General features: G+C 44.9%; 1 protein-coding gene across 1 annotated transcript; it reads left to right on the top strand.

The window, feature by feature from the left end:
* The first annotated feature begins 1985 nt into the window (after nucleotides 1-1985).
* LOC124651538 (cytochrome P450 94B3-like) lies at nucleotides 1986-3518 on the top strand. Its single transcript, XM_047190611.1, has one exon. The coding sequence runs from the start codon at nucleotides 1986-1988 to the stop codon at nucleotides 3516-3518; it is 1533 nt and encodes a 510-aa protein (XP_047046567.1).
* Nucleotides 3519-13667: the final 10149 nt, after the last annotated feature.

Consider the following 13667-nt stretch of genomic DNA (forward strand, 5'->3'; position numbering starts at 1 on the left):
GATACGTTTTGGACGTATCAGAGCCTCAAGCCGAGACTTTGCCGGATCATGGGCTACCTCTAACCAACTCGAAACAGTTGCCTAGGTTTCCTAATCCTATATAATCTTTTGCCCGCCTAACGCATAAACATATCTGATACACGAGTTAGAGTTTTGCCACCTCTTTCTACTTGCGCTGCCATCGTAGCATATACTTCATCCCGCCCAGCGGCGTATCCATCCCACCAGCTGGCTTGCACTGGTGAACGGGAGAGGAGGTCTCCGGAAGCACTCACATTTGCAATCATGTAGCGGAGAGGACGAATTAGGTTTTTAGGAAGCGCTTTGCGCGACTGATCAAACTCTTCATGACGGTCTTCTACCGGACAAGTCAGGCGGTGCGTCCTATCGCTGTTTTCAACGCCGTCTACTTTGACCTGTCTTCACCATTCTTTTTGTCAACAACGTTACTGCTCCGTCCACGACTGCTTCACCTCCACCAGATCGGTATGTGTCACGTGCTCCAATCTGTTTAGCGATGGCTGTTGTATCGTATGCACTGTTGTTGCTCATATTGCTTAATACGTCTAGTATGTTCGAGTTTCATATGTCAGTATTGTTGATGTCATGTTTTATATTCTAGAAGTAATCCTAAAAATTATGCCTAATTATCCAACAGTGACATGCATATGTTACTAGTCTATATTACTGCCATTTATGGTGTATTTAATTTTTTTTGCATGGCTGAAATTGTTGCCGACAAGAAAAAAGATTTACCGGGTATGTTGTTTCAGCCCCCTTATAATATAAACTAGGTATTTCTCCTAGATATTCTGCGTGCTTTAGAATACACCACTGACTGTATGTACTATTGTTTTTAGAAGTTTTTTACACTTTTAAATACTGTTATCGAATTAAAAAAAAATAACGGGGTCCATGTAGCCGAGCTTCATTTGTGATTTCGGACTTTGTGCACTCCTTTGTTAGTGCCAAAGAGCTGCTCACTCCTTCAACGGATCTACAACATGTGGCCGCAAACTATTCTTATATTGAAGTTCGTGCTAAGATCCGCGAGATCTTGATCTGCACAACTTTGTTATACTACCTTCATCTAAAATAGATGTTTTAGTTTTCTTTTTGTTACAGATACATCTGTATCTGTATTTAGTAAAAAAATGTCTCTAATGCTCAGTCGATTAGACTTAAATTATATCTTACTCCAATTACATCAACGTGTTTTAATGCGGATCTAAACAAAGTACAAACATCAACAAACACGAATCTTCAAGCTGAAATAAAATCCAACCTCGGTGTAACACTGAGACATACGTTACGTCCCAGCTAGCTAAATTTAGCAATTTCGCTAGAAAAAAGTTAAAAACATATTTTTAGAGGAGGGAGTATTAAGTCAAATGTATGAAAGTCAAATGCAGAAACTCAATTCGGCTCCCGGGTGCGTATGATCCCTCTACCATAAAAACATATTTCCAAGTGTTAAAAAAATTTGACAAAAAAATTTACATGTACATCTCCATAATATATGTGTATTCGTCAAGTTTCACGAAAAAATGATATTTTTTGTAGTCTGAGCGAAAAAGAGAAAATTTAACTTGTGATAAGTCTTTGTTTCAGCACCGAATTTTGACTTTTTTACACACGCCACATGACATGTCGATTTTTCATGAAACGACTTTGTGAACGTGTAGCACATGAAGATGTACGTGCGAAATTTTTGTTTCAATTTTTTTGACATTTTAAAATGTGTCTAACATGTATTTCAAAATAAAGGGAGCATACGCTCCCATGTGCCAAAACATCACTCCCAGTCAAATGCTCATAAACAAAGCATAGAACATGTACTCCATACAGATAATAATATAGTAACCCGATGAATCAAATACGTATTTAAATAGGAAGCAAACTCCATTTCGTCGATTCCATGAACCGTGAAAGGGAACCAAAAACCTTGACCTCTGATCGAAAGCACAGGCCTGGCACCACTCGCCATGGATTTCTCCGTGACCTCATCCCCGCCGCTTCTCCTGCTCTTCCTCCTCCTCCCTCTCCTATGCTTTCTCTGCCTGCGCCAGGACCCAAAGAAGCAGCCTCGAACCCATGGGCTCAAGGTGTACCCCATCGTCGGCACTTTGCCGCACGTCGTCAAGAACCAGGACCGCTTCCTCGAGTGGTACACCGGCGTCATGCAGAACAGCCCGAACCACACCCTGTCCTTCAAGGTGTTAGGCCTCACCGGCGGTGCCATCACCGCCGACCCGGCAAACGTCGAGCACATACTCAAGACGAACTTCGGGAACTACCCCAAGGGCGAGCTGTCGGTGTCCATGCTCGAGGACTTCCTCGGCCACGGCATCTTCAACTCGGACGGCGAGCAGTGGCTGTGGCAGCGCAAGGCCGCCAGCTACGAGTTCAGCAAGCGCTCGCTGAGGAACTTCGTGGTGGACGCCGTCCGTTTCGAGGTCGTGGAGCGGTTGCTACCGCTGCTCGAGCGGGCGGAGCGGGACGGGCAGGCGGTCCTGGACGTGCAGGACGTCCTCGAGCGCTTCGCGTTCGACAACATATGCCGCGTAGCGTTCGGCGAGGACCCGGCTTGCCTCGCCGAGGACGGCATGGCCGCGCCGGAGAGCGCGGAGTTCATGGCCGCGTTCAACGACGCGCAGAGCGCCGTCGTGGCCCGTTTCATGTCGCCCGCCAAATGGCTGTGGCGCGTCAAGAGGGCGCTCGGCATGGAGCCCGAGAGGCGGATGCGCTCGGCTCTGGCCACCATCCACGGGTACGCTGACAAGATCATCAGAGAGCGCAGGGAGGGAGGGCAGCTGGCGCGGAGGGACGACGACTTCCTTTCGAGGTTCGCCGCGGCCGGCGAGCACAGCGACGAGAGCCTCCGCGACGTGGTCACCAACTTCATCCTCGCCGGCCGCGACACCACCTCGTCCGCGCTCACCTGGTTCTTCTGGCTCGCGTCCACCCGGCCCGACGTGGAGGCCAAGATTCTGCGCGAGGTCCGCGCGGCGCGCGCGTCCGGCGGCGAAGGCGCGTCGGCGACGTTCAGTTTCGACGAGCTGCGCGAGATGCACTACCTCCACGCGGCCATCACCGAGTCAATGCGGCTGTACCCACCGGTGGCCGGCGACACGCACAGCTGCAAGGCGGACGATTTCCTCCCGGACGGCACGTTCGTCGGGAAAGGATGGCTGATGACATACTGCGCCTACGCGATGGCGCGGTTGGAGAGCATCTGGGGCGAGGACTGCGAGGAGTTCAGGCCGGAGCGGTGGCTGGACGAGGAGGGCGCGTTCCGGCCGGAGAACCCGTTCAAGTACCCGGTTTTCCACGCCGGGCCGAGGATGTGCCTCGGCAAGGAGATGGCCTACATACAGATGAAGTCCATCGTGGCGTGCGTGCTGGAGAGGTTCAGCTTAAGGTACGTTGGCGGCGACGGGCATCCCAAGCTCATCATGGCGCTCACGCTGCGGATGGGTGGCGGCTTGCCGATGCAGGTGAAGAAACAGAGGGGCTAGCCAGCTAGCTAGGCTACTTGGACAAGGTCATCTTGTCATTTACTACCTCCGCTTTCAAGAAATAATGTGTTCTCGTTTTACGTGTTTTTTTTTGTTTGACCAAGAATTACTTTAAATATATAAAGATTGTTTGTATGAAATTAGCATCATTAGAAAATGCTTTTTAATACGAATCCAACGGTGCTAATTAATATAATCAAGATTTTTTTTGCTCAATTTTTATGGTTAAAGTTCGTCTTAGAATACGTGTGCGTCTTATTTCTTGAAACGGAGGTAGTATCACAATTGGACAAATAACTGATGTAATGTTGTTCTGAGCTTGTGCAATGCGATACACCACATACATGAAAGGTAAACGGTTGGGCTGCCGAGCTTGATAAGCAGGGGCGGAGCCAGGATTTAGGTATAGGGGGCGAGCCAGAGGTGGAGTCGAAAAATTATTCTGTGTTTGCACAAGCTGCTAGATTTTTTTCTCGTATAACTGTCCGGGTAATTGTCGAACCATCAATAATGGACACGACACAAATTTTGAGCGTAAACCAGCATAACCATAACTCATGAATATAAAGTTTACATAAATAATATAGATGAAAACACTTGGATTTCCTGCAAGCACTTTCTACCGAGCTTGAGTGTAATAATTATTCTCGATGGACTAGCACTTCAATTGTGCACATACGCGAAGACAGTTGATCAGTTTTGTGTATAGCATTACCAGCGTACCTCTAAATTTGAGCGATTAATCAGGAATAGCAAGGAGTTTCTGTCCTCCATGATGGTGATTGGTGAGGCGCTGCAGCAGTCGGCAGGATCAACACATCAGCGCAGTGGCTAGCGCGACGACATCGCGAGTCAGTTTCCAAGCGGGGTAGGGGCTACCTTTTAGCCTAGTTTGCAGCCATGGCAAATCGATCTTAGATTAGGGTAAAAGACATGACCCGCTCATACGTACTCGATCGGTATTACAGAAAAGGGTCGTGCTCCAGGAGGATGGTCAAAACTGCGCTGGGCAATGGGCTTCGGTGTGTACAAGTACGTGCAGAGTCACACATTGTAAGTATGGGCTGGCCTTGAGTAAGTGTTAGTAGCGATCTGCGTCGATTAGCTTCCGTAGAAAAGAAGAATAAGCTTCGATTGGTACGATTACACTGCTCCTAGGTATGCATACCTATAAGGCTAGGTTACAAGAGAAAGTACCCGGTTAGGGTTTCCGTCCTCTCCGTCTCTGGTGGCGAGTTTGAGTCGAGGGCGGTAGGGTTTCCCAAGGGGTTCTTTACCGTCTTCGTGCTAGGCCTCTCGGAAGGAGAGGTGCGTGTGGCGATCGTTCTCCAAGGTCGCTTCTGCTGTGGTTAGGGCTCTGCGCTCTCTCTCCCAGGATGTCGGAAACCAGGTCAGAGGCGAGCGCGACAGATGGGACGGGGTTAGCTGGAGCAGGGGGAGGAGGTGAGAAGGAGGGGAGTGAGGTGGATGGGAGCAAGTCCACGCCAGGTCATACGCAGGCCAGTGGTGATGATGGGATCGACTCCATGTTTGGAAACCTTGAGATCGGTGAAGATGAATTTGACGACTTTGTTCTACAGGAGGATGAGAAAGAGTTGGCTGAAAGTATTCGTTGGCTTGCAGTCACAAGGGTTAATTGTCGGAAGAGATTCAGCCATGAATCTCTTTTTCAACAGATGATCGCTGCTTGGAATTCTTCGCAGAAGATTAATATCAGAGCAGTCAACGATAACAGGTTTGTGATACAATGCTTCTGTTTAGCTGATTGGGAGAAAGTAATGGAGAGAGGCCCCTGGCTGTTTCGCGATTGGGTGCTCGTTACGGCACCATATGATGGTTACTCAGATCCGAACCTGGTTGTCCTTGAATATATGCCTATCTGGATCCAAGTTCATAAGTTGCCAGAGGCATATAGGAAGGAACGAGTGATTAAGCCCTTGATAGAGAGATCGGCGGGAGAGGTTATAACGTTGGAGATGATTCCATCTGGGGCCTTTAAGGGTGACTACGTTCGACTCCAGATTAAACATGATGTAAGACGGCCACTGACGAGATTTGTCTCTATTGTTTTTGGTAAGAAGAGATCTTTATTTGCAGTTAAGTATGAAAAGCTAGGACAACTTTGTTTTGCATGCGGCTTTTTAGGCCACGAGTATAAGGAGTGTGGTGATGGGGTTTATGAAGAAAAAAGTCTGAAGTTTGGGGACTGGATTTATGATGGCGGGCGTGGTCGCGGTTATGCTTATGCGAGTAGCAATACAAGGGGTTCATTTGGGGATTCCAGACGGTTTGGGGATGGATTATCTGGAGGAAGAGGGGGTTTTACAGAAGGAAGAGGACGAGGCCGTGGTGGTTATGTTGACTGGCGCCAGCACCCTGAGAGAGTGGGAGCTATGGCAACAATGGATCCTGGTCTCCTAGACACTGCTAATAGTCCCAGTACGAACAAAGATGAGATCATGACAGATGATGAGAAGACGGCAAAGAGGAGACTTGAATTTGTCGATGAAAATGCAAATGGAAAGTTAGCTATCATAACATCAGATATGGTGGTGGATGGAGTTTTAGTTAATCCGTTATTTGGGAAGGAGGATTCCTCTGATTCTAAGAGGCAGCGGAAGGAGGATGGGACATTAGAAACAAACCAAAATGCAGGATCGGTGGCACCCCTCGAGGGTGACCGCCGGGCACAATGAAAACTTGTGGTTGCAACTGTCGGGGTTTAGGTAAAACCTCGGCAGTTGGTGCGCTTATGGACCTCCATAGGCATTTAAGACCATATGTGTTTTTCCTGTCTGAGACACACCTGACGAAAGCAAGGTCAGTAACCATTAAAAAGAAGTTAGGATATGATCATATGATAGAGATTGAGAGTGATGGAAGGAGTGGGGGCTTGCTACTGCTTTGGAAAAAAGATCTTAATGTTACCTCATCTTCGGTTCACTCAAACTTCTTGGATATTAGGATTGACGAGAATACATGGAATGCTTGGAGAACTACTGGCTTCTACGGATAGCCTAGTGGAGAGCGTAAACACCTTTCTTGGGATTATCTTCGTGATCTGCATGGCATATACGATCTACCTTGGCTGGTGATTGGAGACTTCAACGAGATTTTGTCTAATAGTGAGAAGGAAGGTGGAAATTTAAGACCACAACGATGCATGCAACAATTCAGAGATGCACTTACCCACTGTAATTTGACCGATCTGGGGTTTTTGGGTGATGTGTTTACGTGGAGAAGAGGGCGTATCAGAGAGCGCCTAGACAGAGCGGTGGCAAACCAAGGCTGGCGTGGTTTATTTCCCTTGGCTGGGGTCATCAATGAAGATTTTTGGAAATCGGATCATAGGCCGATATCAGTTGACAGTGAGCACTTCGATGTTGCCCAAATCAGAGCCGTCGGAGGTAAACGGATGTTTGAAGCGAAATGGTTGATCGAGGACTCGTTTGATGATATTGTTGGAAAAGCATGGGAGGATGCCCAAGTCTCGCAAAATATGGGTTTTGCCCAAAGGATGGGAGCGGTGCATGCAGCCCTCCATGCATGGGATCGTCGGGTATTGGGGGAGCCGGAGAGACGCCTGAAGGAATTACAGGATGAGCTCAATGGAGTGTTGTCGGGGCCTCTCTCTGATGATGCAAGGACAAAGGCGCAAACTATCCAAATGCAAATTGAAAATCTTCATGAACAAGATGAGATCAAATGGGTACAGAGGAGTAGGGCTAATTGGATGAAATCTGGGGACCGAAACACGTACTTCTTTCACAACTTTGCGACGGCTCGCAAAAAAAAGGAATTTCATAAAACGTCTGAAAGATGAAGGGGGAGGGTGGATAGAAGAAGAGAAGGATTTGGAAGTGCACATTAATAATTATTTTGAAAATTTGTTTTCCAGGGAGGTGACTGATCCGGATGAGGAGGTGATTAACAAGGTCACGCCTTGTGTTACTGACGACGTGAATGCAACTCTATGTGCCCCCTATTCTCGTGAGGAGGTCAAGAAGGCCCTATTTAATATTGGGGACCTGAAAGCTCCAGGTCCGGACGGTCTACATGCTATTTTCTATAAGCGATATTGGAGTATTACTGGAGAGGAGCTAACTGATGAAGTTTTGATGGCTATTAATTCTGGGGCTGTGCCAGATGGATGGAACAACACCAATATAGTGCTTATACCCAAGGTTGATAATCCAGAGAGTATATCTCAGTATAGGCCGTTAAGTCTTTGCAATGTTGTATACAAGGTGATTTCAAAGGTTCTGGCAGCAAGATTAAAAGTAATTCTTCCAAAAATTATTTCACCTACACATAGTTCCTTTGTCCTTGGACGGATGATTACTGATAATGTGTTGGTGGCTTTTGAGTGCTACCATGCGATAAAGAGGAAGAGGGAAGGAAAATATGGTACATGTGCAATCAAGTTAGATATGCATAAGGCTTATGATCGGGTTGAATGGAATTTCTTGAGGAAGATTCTATCCAGATTGGGCTTCGACCAGGTTTGGATTGATTTGATTATGTCTTGTGTGGAGTCTGTTAAATACCAAGTCCGATTCAATGGGAAAGAGACAGAACAATTTTGCCCAACAAGGGGACTTCGGCAGGGTGATCCCCTGTCCCCTTACTTATTTCTCTTGTGTGCTGAAGGATTATCTAGCCTGCTTCGGCATGAGGAGGAGGCAGGTAATATTCTCGGGGTCAATTTGTCGAGGGGCACCGGCGGTTTCTCATTTGCTGTTTGCTGACGACTCTCTTATTCTTATGAGAGCAGATTTACAGAACGCCAGGTGTCTCAGGAAAATTTTGGAGGATTATTGTAATGCCTCGGGTCAGTTGGTGCGCGAGGCGAAATCCAGTATTTTCTTTAGTCCATGTACACGGGTGGAGATCAGAGAAGAAATGGCGATGAGCTGAATATTATGACGGAAGCGATAACGGATAAATATTTGGGTCTACCCCCTCTGATTGGTATGGATAGAACTGACTGTTTTTTACATCTCATTGACAGAATTTGTGCTCGGTTAGCAAGGTACAAAGAGAAGTTACTATCGTATGGTGGGAAGGAGGTGATGTTGAAACCGGTGATTCAGGCGATCCCCGCATATGCCATGTCAATCTTCAAGCTGCCCAAACAAGTAATTAAAGGGATATAAGATGCTATGTCCTGTTACTGGTGGGGAGATGATGATGAACAGAAACATATGCACTGGTTTTCTTTGTGGAAAATGTGTGTTCCGAAGTCGAAAGGTGGAATGGGATTTAGAGACCTTCATTGTTTCAATCTAGCTATGTTAGCTAAGCAAAGTTGGAGGCTCCTGTGTGAACCAGAATCACTATGTGCTCAGATTCTTAGAGCAAAATACTATCCTACAGGCGATACCCTTAATGCATAGCTAAAAAAGGGGTCTTCATACTCCTAGAAAAGTATCTGGGCTGGGTTACAAACCCTGAAGCGAGGTAATATTTGGAGAGTTTTGGACAGCTCAAATATTAATATATGGTCTGATTGTTGGATACCGATTGACTGTTCCAGGAAGATTATCACCCCTCGAGGTAATACGGTCCTTACAAAAGTATCCGAACTCATTGATCCCGCTACAAGATCATGGGATGAACCTTTGATCAGATCCATATTCAGAAGCGTGGATGTGATGAGAATTTTAAGAATTCCACTCTCGGTTGGAATGATGGATGATTTTGTTTCCTGGAATGCTACAAAGTCAGGCATATTTTCTGTCCGGTCTACTTATCATTTGGAATGGGATCACTGATGGCGTGTATTTCACACGTTCGTTGGGCAACCCCAAGAGGAAGGTATGATGCGCACAGCAGCAAGTTTTCCCTCAGAAAGAAACCAAGGTTTATCGAACCAGGAGGAGCCAAGAAGCACGTTGAAGGTTGATGGCGGCGGGATGTAGTGCGGCGCAACACCGGAGATTCCGGCGCCAACGTGGAACCTGCACAACACAACCAAAGTACTTTGCCCCAACGAAACAGTGAGGTTGTCAATCTCACCGGCTTGCTGTAACAAAGGATTAACCGTATTGTGTGGAAGATGATTGTTTGCAGAGAAAATAGTAAAACAAGTATTGCAGCAGATTTGTATTTCAGTATTAAAAGAATGGACCAGGGTCCACAGTTCACTAGAGGTGTCTCTCCCATAAGATAAAAGCATGTTGGGTGAACAAATTACAGTCGGGCAATTGACAAATAGAGAGGGCATAACAATGCACATACATGACATGATAAGTATAGTGAGATTTAATTGGGCATTACGACAAAGTACATAGACCGCCATCCAACTGCATCTATGCCTAAAAAGTCCACCTTCAGGTTATCATCCGAACCCCTTCCAGTATTAAGTTGCTAAACAACATACAATTGCATTAAGTATGGTGCGTAATGTAATCAACAACTACATCCTCGGACATAGCGCCAATGTTTTATCCCTAGTGGCAACAGCACAACACAACCTTAGAACTTTCTGTCACTCTGTCCTGTGTGTCAATGCGGGCATGAACCCACTATCGAGCATAAGTACTCCCTCTTGGAGTTAAAAGTAAAAACTTGGCCAGAGCCTCTACTAGAAACGGAGAGCATGCAAGATCATAAACAACACATGTATAATAACTTGATAATTAACATGACATGGTATTCTCTATCCATCGGATCCCGACAAACACAACATATAGAATTACGGATAGATGATCTTGATCATGTTAGGCAGCTCACAAGATCCAACAATGAAGCACAATGAGGAGAAGACAACCATCTAGCTAATGCTATGGACCCATAGTCCAGGGGTGAACTACTCACTCATCACTCCGGAGGCGACCATGGCGGTGTAGAGTCCTCCGGGAGATGAATCCCCTCTCCGGCAGGGTGCCGGAGGAGATCTCCCGAATCCCCCGAGATGGGATCGGCGGCGACGGCGTCTCAGTAAGGTTTTCCGTATCGTGGTTTTTCGCCTCAGGGGTTTCGCGACGGAGGCTTTAAGTAGGCGGAAGGGCAGGTCAAGGGGCCCACGCTATAGGCCGGCGCGGCCAGGGCTTGGGCCGCGCCGCCCTATAGTCTGGCCACCTCGTGGCCCCACTTCGTGTGTTCTTCGGTCTTCTAGAAGCTCCGTGGAAAAATAGGCCCCTGGGTTTTCGTTTCGTCCAATTCCGAGAATATTTCGTTACTAGGATTTCTGAAACCAAAAACAGCAGAAAACAGGAACTGGCACTTCGGCATCTTGTTAATAGGTTAGTTCCGGAAAATGCACGAATATGACATAAAGTGTGCATAAAACATGTAGGTATCATCAATAATATGGCATAGAACATAAGAAATTATCGATACGTCGGAGACGTATCAAGCATCCCCAAGCTTAGTTCCGCTCGTCCCGAGCAGGTAAAACGATAACAAAGATAATTTCTGAAGTGATATGCCATCATAACCTTGATCATACTATTTGTAAACATATGTAGTGGATGCAGCGATCATAACAATGGTGATGACATGAGTAAACAGGTGAATCATATAGCAAAGACTTTTCATGAATAGTACTTCAAGACAAGTATTAATAAGTCTTGCATAAGAGTTAACTCATAAAGCAATAAATCAAAGTAAAGGTATTGAAGCAACACAAAGGAAGATTAAGTTTCAGCGGTTGCTTTCAACTTGTAACATGTATATCTCATGGATAATTGTCAACATAGAGTAATATAACAAGTACAATATGCAAATATGTAGGAATCAATGCACGGTTCACACAAGTGTTTGCTTCTTGAGGTGGAGAGAAATAGGTGAACTGACTCAACATAAAAGTAAAGAGAATGGTCCTTCAAAGAGGAAAGCATTGATTGCTATATTTGTGCTAGAGCTTTTATTTTGAAAACATGAAACAATTTTGTCAACGGTAGTAATGAAGCATATGAGTTATGAAAATTATATCTTACAAGTTGCAAGTCTCATGCATAGTATACTAATAGTGCCCGCACCTTGTCCTAATTAACTTGGACTACCGGATCTTTGCAATGCACATGTTTTGACCAAGTGTCACAAAGGGGTACCTCCATGCCGCCCGTACAAAGGTCTAAGGAGAAAGCTCGCATTTTGGATTTCTCGCTTTTGATTATTCTCAACTTAGACATCCATACCGGGACAACATGGACAACGAGATAATGGACTCCTCTTTAATGCATAAGCATGTGGCAACAATTATTATTCTCATATGAGATTGAGGATATATGTCCAAACTGAAACTTCCACCATGAATCATGGCTTTAGTTAGCGGCCCAAAGTTCTTCTCTAACAACATGCATGCTCCAACCATGAAGGTGGTAGATCTCTCTTGCTTCGGACAAGACGGACATGCGTAGCAACTCACATGATATCCAACAAAGAATAGTTGATGGCGTCCCCGAAACATGGTTATCGCACAACAAGCAACTTAATAAGAGATAAAGTGCATAAGTACATATTCAATACCACAATAGTTTTTAAGCTATTTGTCCCATGAGCTATATATTGCAAAGGTGAATGATGGAATTTTAAAGGTAGCACTCAAGCAATTTACTTTGGAATGGCGGATAAATACCACGAAGTAGGTAGGTATGGTGGACACAAATGGCATAGTGGTTGGCTCAAGTATTTTGGATGCATGAGAAGTATTCCCTCTCGATACAAGGTTTAGGCTAGCAAGGTTATTTGAAACAAACACAAGGATGAACGGTACAGCAAAACTCACATAAAAGACATATGGTAAACATTATAAGACTCCATACCGTCTTCCTTGTTGTTCAAAACTCAATACTAGATGTTATCTAGACTCTAGAGAAACCAAATATGCAAACCAAACTAGCAAGCTCTAAGTATTTCTTCATTAATGGGTGCAAAGTATATGATGCAAGAGCTTAAACATGAGCACAACAATTGCCAAGTATCAAATTATCCAAGACATTTTAGAGTTACTACATGTATCATTTTCCAATTCCAACCATATAACAATTTAACGAAGAAGAAACTTCGCCATGAATACTATGAGTAGAGCCTAAGGACATATTTGTCCATATGCAACAGCGGAGCGTGTCTCTCTCCCATAAAGTGAATGCTAGGATCCATTTTATTCAAACAAAACAAAAAACAAAAACAAACCGACGCTCCAAGCAAAGTACATAAGATGTGGCCGAATAAAAATATAGTTTCGGGGAGGAACTCGATAATGTTGTCGATGAAGAAGGGGATGCCTTGGGCATCCCCAAGCTTAGACGCTTGAGTCTTCTTAATATATGCAGGGGTGAACCACCGGGGCATCCCCAAGCTTAGAGCTTTCACTCTCCTTGATCATATTGCATCATACTCCTCTCTTGATCCTTGAAAACTTCCTCCACACCAAACTCGAAACAACTCATTAGAGGGTTAGTGCATAATAAAAATTCACATGTTCAGAGATGACACAATCATTCTTAACACTTCTGGACATTGCATAAAGCTACTGGACATTAGTGGATCAAAGAATATCATCCAACATAGCAAAAGAGGCAATGCGAAATAAAAGACAGAATCTGTCAAAACAGAACAGTCCGTAAAGATGGATTTTATTAGGCCACCAGACTTGCTCAAACGAAAATGCTCAAATTGAATGAAAGTTGCGTACATATCTGAGGATCATGCTCGTAAATTGGCGTAATTTTCTGAGCTACCTACAGGGAGATAGACCCAGATTCGTGACATCAAAGAATTCTGGAACTGCGCAGTAATCCAAATCTAGTACTTACTTTTCTATCAAAGACTTTACTTGGCACAACAAAACTTAAAACTAAGATAAGGAGAGGTTGCTACAGTAGTAAACAACTTCCAAGACACAAATATAAAAAAAAGTACTGTAGTAAAAACATGGGTTGTCTCCCATAAGCGCTTTTCTTTAACGCCTTTCAGCTAGGCGCAGAAAGTGTATCTCAAGTATTATCGAAGGATGAAGCATCAACATCATAATTTGTTCTAATGATAGAATCATAAGGTACCTTCATTCTCTTTCTAGTGAAGTGTTCCATACCTTTCTTGAGAGGAAATTGATATTTAATATTACCTTCCTTCATATCAATAGTAGCACCAACGGTTCGAAGAAAAGGTCTTCCCAATATAATGGGGCAAGATGCATTG

Source organism: Lolium rigidum, chromosome 5 (assembly GCF_022539505.1).
Source record: "Lolium rigidum isolate FL_2022 chromosome 5, APGP_CSIRO_Lrig_0.1, whole genome shotgun sequence".
NCBI lineage: Eukaryota > Viridiplantae > Streptophyta > Magnoliopsida > Poales > Poaceae > Lolium > Lolium rigidum.

Excerpts from the sequence above, each read along its gene's own strand:
- LOC124651538 (XM_047190611.1), top strand. The coding sequence starts at position 1,986 with ATGGATTTCTCCGTGACCTCATCCCCGCCGCTTCTCCTGCTCTTCCTC.